Here is a 16151-nt window from a genome sequence, read left to right as displayed (position 1 = left end):
TCCACTTTTGCTAAATCTCTTCTCAGCTTGGTAAAATTAGCCTTTCCCCAATTTAGAACTTTCTCCATCTGTACTTTTCCATAACTATGCTAAAACTAACTGAATTATGATCACTACCACCAAAATGCTCTCCCACTGATACTCCTTCCATCTGCCCAGCTTCATTCCCTAAAACTAAATCCAGAACTGCCCCCCCTCTTGCTCTTTATGTATTTTTAAAACATTATTGGGTTTTCCTTAATTTTACTTGCCAGTGTTTTTTAATTGTATTTGCACTGGTCTGACCAGTGTGTCACAAAGGTTTAGCATAACTTCCTTGCTTTTGTACTCTAGGCCCGTATTAATAAAGCCCAGGATCCCATATGCTTTTTTAACAGCATTCTCAACTGGTCCTGCCACCTTCAAAGATTCGTGTACATACACCCCCAGGTCTCTCTGTTCCTGCACTCCCTTTAAAATTGTATCATTTAGTTTATATTGCTTCTCCTTATTCTTCCTACCAAAATGTATCACTTCACACTTCTCTGCGTTAAATTTCATCTTCCATGGGCTCGATTTTATAAGGGTGCTGGGATGGCAGCGAAGGGGTCAATGGGCGTGCGGCAAACCCAACCAATAAACCACGCAATTGGTGGCCATTAATTTTGTTTCCGGGTTTGCCGTCGGAAAGTTGCGCAGTGGGCGGACTGCGCACCCACATGACAGGCTGTCAGCTGAAGCGTCTGGATTTAAAGGGCCACTGCTCCATTGGATTTTGCTGGAGCAAAGAGCCAGAAGACCCAATGGAGCAGCACAGAGGCAAGGCTGCTCCAAGATTCAGCGATGCCTCACTTCAGCTGCTACTGGCTGGGGTGAGGAGGAGGAGGGAACTATTTAACCCGGTCGACAGGAGGAAGTGCCCTGCCTCTGCCACCAAGAAGTCCTGGCTCAGGGTAGCAGAGGAGGTTACCAGCAGCAGCAACATATCCCGCATCTGGGTCCATTGCAGGAAGCGCTTCAATGACCTAAGTAGGTCAGCAAAGGTGAATACACTTATTGATTCTCCTGCATTCCGTGATCCACATCACCCCCACCACCGCACCCCCCCCCCCCACATCATTCTGCACTGCTAACACTACAATATCACATCACTCCTCACACCCACTTAAGGCTCATCCTCAACTTACCTGCACTTCCTCACCTCCCCATTTGTGACCCCACCACTACCACTCACCCCAATCCTGATCCTATGTGATGTCTCTGTCTCATACTCATCCTCCGATGCATCTCTTTCACGGTCAGCCTCACCCAAAGCAATGGATTCATCAGTTGGCCACTTCACCATCACTCACTCAGACATCCGTTCTTTCTCCCCTTCTAGGAGAAGAGAGCGCAAAATGCACGTGAGAGGGCGAGGACTGGAGGGGGCCACGACAAGTAGTGGTTCTTACAGAAGCGGAGGAGGAGGCCCTGCAGATCAGCCGCACCCCCGAGTGCCTGTCTGTCAGGGACGGTGAGACTGGTACCCCACAAACGTCTGGTGACATAACTTTAACATTCATCACACACAATATGAATTCATGTTAACAATGCTTGCCATGTTGAACACCTCAGTATGCTCATCGCAACATGACACATCTGTGATGATGCTTAATATTGCCTTCTGTTCTTTTACAAGCCCTTCAACGACAGCAGTGACAGCGGAGGGCAATTCCTCAGAGGAGATCCCGGCCTCTGAGGGCGCACCGTCACATCTTAGCGAGCCATCCACCAGTGCAGATACTCACACCTCAGTGGGTCCTAGTACTCAGTTAGTTGGGTTGGCACCTGGTGAGTCACCACACACAAGTGAGCACGAGCAGACACTGGTGGCAGGGGAAACTGTGGAAAGTCCGCGTCGATGGACGCACTCTTCTCCAGGCTCTGCTCAGCTGGTCGTAGATGCTGAACCCCGGGGTCCAGCCTTTAAAAGGAGAATGATTGAGGGACAGCAGCACATTTGCGAGGTACAGGAACAAGTGCCACGCACACTCTCCACAATAGCGCAGAGGATGGAGGAGTCCAACTCCTGCATTAGTGGAATGGTGGCACAGGAACGGGAAGGAATCTCTGAGATAGTGTCGCATGTAACTGCTGAAATGTATGAGATAGTGTTGCAGGTAAGTGTGGGAATGTCTGCGATGGAGAGAAGGCTAGCCTCCGTTGAGCTTCAAGCACGGCTCACAAATAAGTCCATTCAGGCCCTGACAATGGCTGTTTGGACTCACGGTGAACAACATTCTGCCGCCTTAAACAGGCAGACAGAAACTTTGCAACTGGGCTTCCAAGGCATCATACATGTCCTCCAAACTGTTGTCCAGCAGAGTGATAGGAGTGATGTGGGCCTGGTCCAGGAGAGGGATGATGACGAAAGGGGACATGGAAGCGCTCCCACGTCTCACCCGTTGCCCCCCTCTCAACCAGTACCCGCAATGCTGCCTCCTGTCCAGATGGCCGATTCTGTCCCTGCACAGGTGCAGGTGGAGCAGTCTTTGGAGGGGCCCTAATGGGCCCCAAAACCCAGAGGGTGTAGGCCGAATGCATCTAAGCAGTCTGGCCATGGACATGAGCAACCTGCTACTACCTCTGCTGCAACCACAGGTGATGCACCACGTAGAAGCGGTAGGAAGAGAATGGCTAAGGATTTGTGATCACGCAGGGTATGCACAAGGGTGTCTGACAGATGGTTATGTTTTTCATTTATATTTGGTTTTTGTTAAAGTCACATTATAAAATCATAGAAAGTTACGCATAGAAGGAGGCCATTTGGCCCTTTGTGTCCGTGCCAGCCGAAAAAGAGCTTTCCATCTTAATCCCACTTTCCAGCTCTTGGTCTGTAGCCCTGTAGGTTACGGCACTTCAAGTGCACATCCTAGTACTTTTTAAATGCAATAAGGGTTTCTGCCTCTACCACCCTTTCAGGCAGTGAGTTCCAGACCCCTACCATCCTCAGAATGAAAATATTTCTCTTCAGCTCCCCTATAATCCTTCTACAAATTACTTTAAATCTATGCCCCCTGGATATTGACCCCTCTGCTAAGGGAAATAGGTCCTCCCTATCCACTCTATCTAGTCCCGTCATAATTTTATATACCTCAATTAAATTTCCCCTGAGCCTCCTTTGTTCCAAAGAAAACAACTCCAGCCTATCCAATCTTTTCTCATAGCTAAAATTCTCGTAAATCTCCTCTGAACTCTCTCTAATGCAATCACACCTTTCCTATAATGTGGTGACCAGAACTGTACGCGGTACTCAAATGTTATCATTCTCACCACTACTGCCAAGTCTTGCCCATTCTTGACTGGCTTTTGTGATAGCGCCCTTTCATGTGCTTCATCATGAATGGCGACACTTGATGCCACCTGGTGGATCACGTTACAGTGGGTGTATGTGTAGTTGCAGGACTGTTTTGTGCAGGGAGGGGGGTGGCTGGTGTTGGCACTGGTGTTTCCATGTGGTATGAGGACTGGACTTTTCTCACTTTCTGATCTTATGACAACCGTTCACATATCAGTGACTCCTTGGCCTCACGAGCAGCCTGGTGAGCCGCTGCTCTGCCCATGGGTTTATCCTCCTCCTCCTCCTGCTCCTCCTCAATGTGGATGGCAGGTGTGGATGGTGGATGGGGCCTCCTCAACCGGTACCCCTCCCTGTTGTGCCATGTTGTGCAGGACACAACACACTACTATAATGCGACCCACTCTCGCTGGTGCGTATTGAAACGCTCCCACAGAACGTTCAAGGCACTGAAATCACATCTTCAGCAACCCTATCACATGTTCAATTGGTGATGTGGCTGTCATTGTATCGACGCTATTGCTCACTGATGGGATTCCACAGAGGTGTCATGAGCCATGTGTGCAGGGGGTATCCCTTGCCTCCGAGGAGCCAGCCATTAAGGGTGCTCGGTGCATGGAAGAGGCCCAGGATGTTGGATTCCCTTAGAATGAACGAATGACTCACCACCTGACTCCCCAAAGCCTTTCCACCATCTACAAGGCACAAGTCAGGAGTGTGATGGAATACTCTCCACTTGCCTGGATGAGTGCAGCTCCAACAACACTCAAGAAGCTTGACACCATCCAGGACAAAGCAGCCCGCTTGATTAGCACCCCATCCACCACCCTAAACATTCACTCCCTTGACCACTGGCGCACTGCGGCTGCAGTGTGCACCATCCACAGGATGCACTGCAGCAACTCGCCAAGGCTTCTTCGACAGCATCTCCCAAACCCGTGACCTCTACCACCTGGAAGGACAAGGGCAGCAGGCACATGGGAAGAACACCATCTGCACGTTCCCCTCCAAGTCACACACCATCCCGACTTGGAAATATATCGCCGTTCCTTCATCGTTGCTGGGTCAAAATCCTGGAACTCCCTTCCGAACAGCACTGTGGGAGAACCTTCACCACTCGGACTGCAGCGGTTCAAGAAGGCGGCTCACCACCACCTTCTCAAGGGCAATTAGGGATGGGCAATAAATGCTGGCCTCGCCAGCGATGCCCACATCCCAAGAAAGAATTTTAAAAAGCTGCCAGGGAATCTGGCGCACCTGAAGGAAACTTTTGCGGTGGTCACAAACGAACTGAGCGTTAATGGAGTGATACCCCTTTCTGTTGATGAACAGTCCTGCCTCGTGTGGAGGTGCTCAGATTGCTATATGCGTGCAACTGATTGCACCCTGCACCTGTGGGAAGCCAGCCACAGAGTGGAATCCCACTGCCCTCTCCATCTGGCTGAGGTCGTCCATGGGGAAGTTGATGTAGTGCGAGGCTCTGCAAAACAAGCCATCGGTGACCTGCCTTTTGCACTTGTGTGCAGACGATTGAGACCCCGGCGATGTCCCCGGTGGCACCCTGGAATGATACAGAGGCGAAGAAGTTGAGGGCAGTGGTGACTTTAACAGCGACTTGTAATGAGATGCCGCCAGGTCCAGCCGGGAGCGGCTCAGCATGAAGGAGGCTGCAGATGTCTGCGACCACCTGGCGTCTCACTCTCAGCCTCCGTATGCACTGCTCCTCAGAGAGGCCCAGGAAGCTGAGCCTCGGTCTGTAGACCCTCTGAGGAGGGTAATGCCGCCTGCGACGTCGCTCCCCCTGTTGTTGCCCTCTGTGCTCTTGTGCAGGTCCCTGTGGCGCAGCACTGTGTTGTGGAGCTACTAGTGGCGGAGGTGCACGCCATGCCTGGCAAGGATGATGATGTTCCTCGTCCTCGGATGTAATGGTGAATGCAGCCATTGCGACCCCATCCTAATGGTGTCAGATTGAGGGGGTCCGGAAAGTTGCTAAATATGTGTGAACAGAACAATTCTGAGGGGAAACCAAGAATTTTCAATCAAAACACAAAGACCACCCAGCCAATAGTTTGTCTAAGAGAACTGAGTGCCCTGCAGCAAGAACTCACCTTTTATCCCCATCTGTCATACAGGCATTTAAATGTCCAAATGGCTGCCGGCTGAAACACGACCCCTTCACCATGGCGTGTTTCACACAACACGTGAAACATGTTGAGGCAGCGTTGAAATCGCTTGCCTTCATTGTAAATTGCATTTATTAATTTTTAAACTACTTCAGCTAGGTGATTTAGTGCTTTGAATACCGTCCCGCCGGCTTTAATTGCCGGCAGGACTTCCGGGTTCGGGAAGGGCGTGCTCACCCAGATGACTCTGGGTCATGCATGTTCTTCAGCGTGTTGGAGCCAGGATTTCTGCCCGCTCCAAAAAAACACGATTTTCTTTGCTCCTCCCCATCCCTAATGCACCAGGACATTTCTTTTAAAATTGAGCCCTATGTGCCTGCCCATTTCACCAGTCTGCCTATAATCCCCTGAAGTCTGATACTATCCTCCACATTGTTTACTACATTTCCAAGTTTCATGTCATCTGCAAATTTTGACATTATACCCTGTACACCTGAGTCCAGGTCATTAATATACATCAAAAAAAGCAGTGATCCTAATACTGACCTCTAGAGAACACCACTGTATGCTTTCCTCCAGTCTAAAAAACAATTGTTCACCACTCCTCTCTACTTCCTGTCCTTTAGCCAATTTTGAATCCATGCTGCCACTGTCCTTTAGCCAATTTTGAATCCATGCTGCCACTGTCCTTTCAATCCTATGGGCTTTAATTTTACTTTAGAAGTCTATTATGTGGTACTTGATCAAATGCCTTTCGTAAGTCCATATACACAATATCAACCGTATTACCCTCAACAACCCTCTCCGTTACTTCATCAAAGAACTCAATCAAGTTAATCAAATATGATTTTCCTTTAACAAATCCATGCTGACTTGCATTTATTGGCCCATACTTTTTCAATTGCCAATTAATTTTGTCCCAGATTGTCTATAAAACATTCCCCATCATTAATGTTAGGCTGACTGGCCTGGAATTAAGTCTCCCCTTACTTGAACAGGGGTGTAATATTTGCAGTCCTCCAGTCCTCTGGCACTGCCCCCATATCTAAGGAGGATTGGAAGATTGTGTCCAGAGCCTCCACAATTTCCATTCTTACCTCCCTCAGTAACCTAGGATACATCCCATCTGGACCGAGTGACTTTTCTACTTTGAGTACTGCCAATCTTCTAAGTACCTCCTCTTTATCTATTTTTATCCTATCCAATATTGCTACTACCTCCTCCTTTACTGCTACAATGGCAGCATCCTCTTCTCCAGGGAAGACCGATATGAGGTATTGATTTACTACCTCAGCCATGCCCTATGCCTCCAAAAGAAGATCTCCTTTTTCATCCCTAATCAGCCCCACCCTTCATTTGACTACCCTTTTACTATTTATATGTTTATAAAAGACTTTTGGGTTCCCTTTTATGTTAGTCGCTAATCTAGTCTCATACTATCTCTTTGCCCATATTATTCCCTTTTTTAGATCTCCTCTGTACTTTCTGTATTCAGCCTGGTTCTCTACTGTATTATGACCCTTACATTTATCATAAGCCTCCTTTTTCTGTTTCATTTTAATCTCTATATCTTTAGTCATCCAGGGAGCTCAAGCTTTGAATGCCCTTCCTTTCCCCCTTGTGGGAATGTGTCTACTCTCTACTTGAACCAACTCCTCCTGGAAGGCCTCCCATTGTTCAATTTCTGTTTTGCCTACCAGTTTTTGATTCCAATCCACCTGGGCAAGATCCCTTTTTAACTCACTGAAATTAGCCCTCCTCCAGTTAAGTATTTCCACATTTGATTGTTCCTTGTCCTTTTCCAGGACTAATCTAAACCTAATGATTTTATGATCGCTGTTCCACAAATGCTCCCCCAATGAAACACGTTCCACCTGCCCCACTTCATTCCCCAGAACTAGATCCAGCACTGCTTCCTTACTCACTGGGCTGGAAACACACTGATCAAGAATCTTGGAAAATTTACGACAGAAAAGGAGGCCATTTTGCCTAATGTGTCCGCGCCGGCCGAGTCTGAGCCATCCAGCCTAATCTCACTTTCCAGCACTTGGTCCATAGCCTTGTAGATCATGGCACTTCAGGTGCACATCCAAGTACTTTTTAAATGAGTTGAGAGTTTCTGCCTCTACCACTCTTTCAAGCAATGAGTTCCAGACCCCTACCACCCTCTGGTTGAAAAATGTTTTCCTCAGCTCCCCTCTATTCCTTCTACCAATCAGTCTAAATCTATGCCCCCTGAATATTGACCTCTGCTAAAGGAAATAGGTCCTTCCTATCCACTCTAGCCAGACCCCTCATAATTTTGTACACCTCAATTAAATCTCCACTCAGCCTCTTCTGTTCCAAAGAGAACAACCCCAGCCTATCCAATCTTTCCTCATAGCTAAAATTCTCCAGCCCTGGCAACATCCTCGTAAATCTCCTTTGTACCCTCTCTAGTGGAATTGTATCCTTCCTGTAATGTGGTGACCAGAATGGTACACAGTACTCAAGCTATGGCCTAACCAGTGTTTTATATAGTTCCAGCATAACCTCCCTGCTCTTATATTCTATGCCTCGGCTAATAAAGGAAAGTATTCCGTATGCCTTCTTAACCACCTTATCTACCAATCCTGCTACCTTCAGGGATCTGTGGACATGCACTCCAAAGCCCCTCACTTCCTCTACACGTTCAGTATCCTCCCATTTATTGTGTATTCCCCTGCCTTGTTTGCCCTCCCCAAATGCATTACCTCACACTTCTCCGGATTGAATTCCATTTGCCACTTTTCTGCCCACCTGACCAGTCCATTGATATCTTCCTGCAGTCTACAGCTTTCCTCCTCACTATCTACTACGCGGCCAATTTTGTATCATCTGCAAACTTCTTAATCATGCCCCCTACATTTAAGTCCAAATCATTAATATATATCACAAAAAGCAAAGGACCTAGTACTGAGCCCTGTGGAACCCCACTGGAACAGCCTTCCAGTCACAAAAACACTCGTTAACCATTACCCTTTGCTTCCTGCCACTGAGCCAATTTTGGATCCAACTTGCCACTCTCCCTTGGATCCCACGGGCTTGTACTTTTTGGCCATTTGCGACCTGGTCAAAAGCCTTTCTAAAATCCATATAGACTACATCAAATGCAGTACCCTCATCAACCCTCCTTGTTACCGCTTCAAAAAATTAAATCAAGTTAGTGAGACAAGACCTTCCCTTAACAAATCCATGCTGACTGTCCTTGATTAATCCGTGCTTTTCTAAGTGACGGTTTATCCTGTTCCTCAGAATTGATTCTAATAATTTGCCCACCACCAAGGTTAGACTGACTGGCCTGTAATTACTCGGTCTGATCCCTTTTTAAACAACGGTACAACGTTAGTCCTCTAATCCTCCGGCACCACGCCTGTATCCAGTGAGGATTGGAAAATGATGGTCAGAGCTGCCGCTATTTCCTCCCTTGCTTCTTTTAACAGCCTGGGATACATTTCATCCGGCCCTGGTGAATTATCCACTTTCAAAGATGCTAATCCCCTTAATACTTCCTCTCTCACTAAGTTTATCTCATCCAATATTTCACACTCCTCTTCCTTAACTACAATGTCTGCATCGTCTCTCTCTTTTGTGAAGACAGACGCAAAGTGTTCATTAAGAACCATACTGCCTCCACACTTGGGTTACCTTTTTGGTCTCTAATAGACCCTATTCTTTCCTTAGTTATCCTCTTGCTCTTAATGTATTTAGAAAACATCTTTGGGTTTTCCTTGATTTTACTTGCCAATATTTTTTCATGCCCTCTCTTTGCTTTCCTAATTTCCTTTTTAATTTCACCCCTGCACTTTTTATACTCCTTTAGGCTTTCTGTAGTATTGAGTTCTCGGTGTCTGACATAAGCTTTCCTTTTTTGCCTTATCATACCCTGTATGCTCCTTGACATCAGGGGGCTCTAGATTTGGGAGAAAAATGTCTTGTACACATTTGAGGAATTCCTCCCCCTCTTTGCCCTTTACACTGTTACTGTCCCCGTCTATATTGGAATAATTGAAGTCCCCCATTATCACTACTCTATAATTCTTGCATCTTTCTGTAAGTTGCCTGCAAATTTGCTCCTCTATCTCCTTCCCACTACTTGGTGGCCTGTAGTGTACACCCAGTAGCGTCATAGCTCCTCTATTGTTAATTCTAACCAAATGGATTCTGTCTTTGACCCCCTCAACTACATCATCCCTTTCCAGTGCTATAATAGTTTCTTTGATCAATACTGCCACCATCCCTACCCCCCCCCCCCCCCCCAGCCCATTTCTTTCCTTCCCTATCTTTCCTGAATACCTTGTAGCCAGGAATATTAAGTATCCAATCCTCCCCTTCTTTGAGCCAGGTCTCTGCTATTGTCACTATATCATAGTCCCATGTGACGACTTGTTACTGCAGCTCACCAACTTTATGTATCACGCTACTTGCATTTACACACATGCACTCCAAACTCATCTTAGGCTGCCTTACCTCCTGTCTGATCCCCCTATTTCTGGACTATTCTTTACTCTAATGCTATTTGTCTCTCCCATCCTCTGTGCACCTTGTTTCTCCTCTTGAATGTTTCATTCTGGTGCCCATCCCCCTGCCAAATTAGTTTAAACCCTCCTCACAGCACCAGCTAACCTCTCCACGAGGACATTGGTCCCAGCTCTGTTGAGGTGCAACCCATCGATTTTGAACAGATCCCCCTTGCTCCAGAACTCGTCCCAAGCTAACAAGTTGCTAATTATTTACAGCTTAAGAGGAAAAAACATCAAAGCCATCTCAATAGCAGTTTAACTACCTATCTAATTACGCTTAATAAGATGACAGGCAATTAAGCATGGAGTATTTTTAGGATCACAATTTAGGTAATTTCTTAGCTTTGTTAGTTTCTATATTTCTCACCTGAAATGGGTGGCATGCAGGGACCATGTGCCCTGTTGACCGGAGGTCACCGGTTACGGTTATTGGCTTAGTACAAAGAGGAGAAGAGTCAATTCTCTCTTAACTCTCAATTCGCTTTGCTCACGTCGTTAGATCATATACATATAGCTTATACGTCTGGTTAGATATAGACATGCAGTTTGCACCAGGTTATACAATTTTATACCCAAACTAGGATCTAAACGCACACCCACTAGGTTTCTCTGACACTCCCTGAGTGGTCACAGAATATAAAGGATAATACCCAAAAAGGAGAGCTGACGCTGGCCAGGCGTTCCGTTCTCTCTCTTTCTCTCGACGTCGTCTCTACGTCCCTGACGTAGGTTCTTCGACTTCCGCGATGGTTGGTCTCCGGAGTCTTCGCTCTGGCTCCACGCCCCAGATTCTTCATTCTTATTCCGAATCTTATCTCTTCAAGCTGTGCTGTCTCTCTCTCCCTTTGGTTTAAGCTTGCTCGCCTAGTCTGTGTCTTCTCCTCATTGGCTCTGTCCCAAGGACTTAGGTAGCATTACCTCATTACGCCTTTTCTAAATAAGGACTTGTGTCTTATCACATCTCCTTTGTCTTTCACAAAACTTAGCTAATTCAAACCGGTTCCAGCCAGCTCAGGCCAGCGACTGAACTCAGGTTACTTCAGTTCAAAAGTTGCTTTTGCCTGTGTGTCAGCAGTTCGGAATCTCAGGTTACTTCAGTTCAAAAGTTGCTGTTGCCTGTGTGTCAGCAGTTCGGAATAAACTCAGTAGTTTCTGCAGCCCCTGGCCAACAGCTCCAACTGGGAGGACTTAGGCCTGACCAAAATTGGGGGTAGAGCGGCAATGGGAGCGAAGGCAACCAAGATACTGTGGAGTTGGGGAGCACTCCTGCTCTTCCTGGCTCCATAGGAACGTTTAAAAGAAAATTAACTGTTCTGTTGGTGTTAGTCACTGATTAGGTCACAGCAGCCGATGAAGAGCCTCAGCAGAGCAGACCCAGTGCCTGTGCCATTCCATGCTGCCCAATTTGGCAGAGGGGTCTTAAAACAGGAGTTAGGCCCCTCACTTACATATACAAGGGGCCTAATGGCTGTTTCTAGGCAGTCGCCAGGTCTGACCTAATCGTCTGTAAAATGGGTGCAACAAGGTCCAATTTCTACCCCAATAACTTTAAGAATTTTATTAAATGCCATTGGAATCTCATTTAAAAATCAAATTTTAAAACTTTATGCTTGTAATTCTCCTTCAAGCCATCCGACTGGAGGAAATGTCCTTTTACATTTCTATTATAAACCAATTCCTTTGTTGGGAACAACTTCTGTTCGTACTCAACACCCACATCCATGCAGCACAATAGCCACCTCTCCTGTCGCCAGAGACTGATAGCTTCTCATGACTGTGAGAAATGTTGCTCCTTCCTGCATGGCTTATCATCTGGGTGCAGGAATAGTGACCATTCCTGTATGAGATTTGGAATGGGTTATAGGCAAGCTGAAAAGGATGAATTACCAGGAAATAGAATGGCAGCGATGGAGATGGATTTTCCACAGAGACCAATCCAGCTTTCAATATTTCAATTAGATGTCAGCTATGATGTACTACAGGTAGCAAACAATTTTTCCAAAATCTAATTTCAGCAATAATGAACATTCCCTTTGTTGGGAATCCCTTCTGCTCAAAACCAATGATTACTGAACATTTAACTACTTTTACATAGAACAACCCTGAGATTTTTGGCCGCTGGAGATGTTGGAAAGCCCACACCACCTGCCAAGCGGTTGGAATTTAGCACAGAATTTTGCCCTGTGTAATTAGCACACAGAATCCTGGTTGGGGGAGATTGGGCGAGACTTCGGCCTGTCTCCCTAAGTGACTGGGTTCCCGGGCTACTGTAGGAATGCAACCCATCACGTCCTTGTAAAGCCCAGTGGAACTCTTACTTGTGCATTCCATTGAGGACCTTATTAAGGCCCCAAGGCTGAACCAGGGAACGAAAATCAATCCTAGAGGGGATTGATTGCCTTCAAAAGAAGACCTTCTTCCTCCTTTAGGAGCAGAAAAGGTATGTTCCTCCTCAGGCCTTCCCAAGCCTCTCTTTGGCCTCTCAGAAGAATGGCTGGGTGCCTCTAAAGCACTCTTACAGGCAGGAGTCATCTACCCCAGATATGTTGATGACCCTGGCCTTGCAATTTGGGGTGGGGTTTGCGTCCACCTCCATGGGTAGCTGGAAGTTCTGTTCTGCCGCACTCCTGGAATTTCAGGACCTACTTTTTTTTGTTTATTATGTAATAAATTGGCCAGCCATAACAAAATATACTGACACATCATCAGATGAATCTTATTTAATAGTCTATTACTAATAGGCATGTTAATTAGCCTGCCTAGAAAAATGGGTTAAATTATCACTTTTCTCTTTTGCTCTACTTGCAAAGCTAATCAGCAGCTTAGGCATATCTGAATTACAATATATTTGATTTGTTTACTGGCAGCTTGATATTTAGAGTAAATTTTGTGAAGCTCTACACCTGATGCCGGGCGTGAATCAACAGGAGCATAGATCAGAATATTTGACGCGGAGCCTCGCAAAATTTACCCTATGATTTCACCTAATGTTTCTATGGAAAGTTGTAAGGAATCTTACAACACCAGGTTATAGTCCAACTGTTTTATTTGAAAATCACAAGCTTTTGGAGATTATCTCCTTCGTCAGGTGAGAGAGAAAGTGGCATTATAAGAATGGCACCACGCATTAGTGGTGAAAGAACCCACAATAACATTGTTTTAATAATTGCTTAGAAGTAACATTAATGTCATTAATACAATGCTTTTGACAACGATAAAACAAACCCAGTAACACATAGGCCGCTCGGCTGGAAGTTTTGTGTCCCACGGAATGCACCCTTATGATTCACACCTACTCTTTCTAGTCTGCACTGAATAAAGTAATTCTGTCTAAACTTGCTACCTCATTCAGCAGTCGTTTTTTTAACTCTGTCCAAATGGCATACACCATGCTCAGATTTGGTTTTCAGTTATCTTGGAACACTTTACTTCATACTTATTGCCCCCAATTCTAAAAGGGGCTTTTCTTTCAGCCAGTTTACTTGAATTATTTATTCTTCACTGTTTATTTTTATACTTAGCTTGATGTGAGTGTTTTGCCTTGAATGTTTAAGATTGCAATGAATCTAACTGAAGAAACAGGATGATCTAAGAAATGGAATAAACTCATAAGTGCTCTGCAGAGGTTTAGCAACTGACCAGATAACCATTGATAATGAATGCTCCTTGGTACTGGGCATTATTAAATATTCTTAAGAAGAATATTCTTAAGAAGAAGATCTAGATGCAGAAAGTGGTATGACGTTATATGGGGAAAGTTAGAAGACCAAACAGAATACTGAGGAGGGTGAATGACACAATCTGTTGAACGTGCCTAACAAAGTGAGGCAAACTCTAATATTCTGCTGACTCAGTTGAAAGATTTGACAAGGAAAGGGGCGGGGACCTGGTTTAGCTATGGGTATGGAAATGTGGGCTTGATACTGGGCCAAGAGGTAATTGAAAATGGATGGACTGAATACCCTTTAATCATTCCTATGTTTCTATGGAGAGTGACTAGAATCAGTTGGAAGTTTGTCCGACAACCCCTCAGGGAGATGTAATAAGAACAAGAATTCTCCAGTTGTCTAGCCACAGGTTGCTTCCGTTTTGACACAGTTAATTGGTTTATACGCAATATTATGTTCACAAAAAGTAATCTGCTTTTTTCTTTTGCAGACTGTGAAAGAATTCCAGTGAAATACCTCAGGTGGGGAGAGCCTGAGCCCATCGCTGCTGTTGTCTTTGCCTGTCTGGGTCTCCTGGCCACCATGTTTGTAATGTTCATATTTATGGTGTACCGGGATACTCCTGTGGTCAAGTCATCCAGCCGGGAACTTTGCTATATCATTCTAGTGGGAATCTTTCTCGGCTACCTGTGCACCTTCTCTCTCATCGCCAAACCCCAAAAGATTTACTGTTATCTTCAGAGAATCGGAATTGGTCTGTCCCCTGCGATGAGCTACTCCGCCCTGGTGACGAAAACCAATCGGATTGCAAGAATCCTTGCTGGCAGCAAAAAGAAGATCTGCACCAAGAAGCCCAGGTTTATGAGTGCTTGTGCCCAGCTAGTAATTGCTTCTATGCTGATATGTATCCAGTTAGGGATTATTGTTTCCCTTTTCATAATGGAGCCACCGGAAGTCATTTATGATTACCCAACCATCCGAGACGTCAAGCTGATATGTAACACCACCAACATAGCTGTGGTTGCTCCCCTTGGATACAATGGCCTGTTGATTTTAAGCTGCACGTTCTATGCTTTTAAAACCCGGAATGTCCCTGCCAATTTTAATGAAGCCAAGTACATTGCGTTTACCATGTACACCACCTGTATCATATGGCTCGCCTTTGTACCCATCTATTTTGGAAGCAACTACAAGATCATTACCATGTGTTTCTCTGTTAGTCTAAGTGCCACGGTGGCACTGGGCTGTATGTTTGTTCCGAAAGTGTACATCATCCTGGCTAAACCTGAACGGAACGTGCGCAGCGCATTTACCACATCCACCGTCGTCCGAATGCATGTTGGTGATGGGAAGTCATCCTCTGCCGCTAGCCGTTCCAGCAGTTTGGTTAACTTATGGAAAAGGAGAGGATCATCTGGGGAAACTCTAAGGTAAGAATAAGAATGGTGTTGGATTGTAATAACATGAACCAAATCACCAAACCTCCTCAAATATTTGTTGTGCGTTTATACGGATTATTCTGTATGTTCCATCTCATTCTGCCATGAGTGTATATCTATCGATAGATTAATACTAGACAAGCATATATACATTTAAGATAACTTTTGAGTATTTGATGACATTGGCACCAAGATTATGCAATGGGATATTTGCATACAAATGTTTAAGGTATCAGTCTGAAATTCTCCTCTCCACTATTGCAGTGGAGGCATTAGCCCATTTATTTTAAATGAGTTAACACCTTCACTATATTACAAATTGACTGCAAAATTTACTATAAATATTTAACGAGAAACAAGAATCTAGGCAAAAGATTTTATTTATATTGATTTCATTACAGTTACATAGAATATATTTTCCATCATGAAATAACCAGCTGTTTTAAGTTTGTCTGATGGTCAAAAATACTTTCCAAACTACTTGACCTTGATGGAATTATGATGTGGAGATGTCAGTGGTGGACTGGGGTGGACAAATGTAAGGAGTAGCAGGTGTTGTAAGATTCCTTACATTTGGTGGAATTCTCTGTGACAGATTGTAACCTGACACCTAAGCCAGGCAGGTTTGGGGCACTGTTCTTGATTCTCCAGTGCAAGTAGAGCAGTCACTAGGGGTTGGGATCCTTTCCATCTGGTTCCAGATAACCCTGCAAGTCAATGGTCTAACAGTAGGGTGGTCCTGGCTGGACAGGCAATGGGAACCGTACTAGTGTATGGTTTTACTTAGTTTAAACTACATTACCCATTCAGACACTTTGGGTTAGATTAACTTTCATCACCCGGCTGTATCTCAGCGTTTCGGATCAACCTCCCATGATCCACTCTGACACTGACTTCACTGGAAAGGAAAATCGGGCAGGGTGTGTAACGGGCAGGGTGTGTAACGGGCAGGGTGTGTAACGGGCAGTCGATCCACAACTCTGAGATTACCGCCCGGTGGTGAAAGTTAAAATCTACCCGTTCGAGTCCCTATACCTTGGCTGTTGCCAGCCTGCACCTAAATT

General features: G+C 45.4%; 1 protein-coding gene across 1 annotated transcript in view; it reads left to right on the top strand.

Annotated features, from left to right (window-relative positions):
• grm5b (glutamate receptor, metabotropic 5b) overlaps positions 1-16151 on the top strand; it is a 432178-nt gene that overhangs the window by 399169 nt on the left and 16858 nt on the right. The window contains exon 7 of the mRNA XM_067986328.1: positions 14139-15078. Within this exon, the coding sequence (XP_067842429.1) occupies positions 14139-15078 (940 nt within the window). The remainder of the gene's footprint in view (positions 1-14138; positions 15079-16151) is intronic.

Source organism: Heptranchias perlo, chromosome 6 (genome assembly GCF_035084215.1).
Source record: "Heptranchias perlo isolate sHepPer1 chromosome 6, sHepPer1.hap1, whole genome shotgun sequence".
Taxonomy (NCBI): domain Eukaryota; kingdom Metazoa; phylum Chordata; class Chondrichthyes; order Hexanchiformes; family Hexanchidae; genus Heptranchias; species Heptranchias perlo.
Note: the sequence above shows the minus strand (reverse complement) of the source record. Positions and strands in the feature narration are given on the sequence as shown.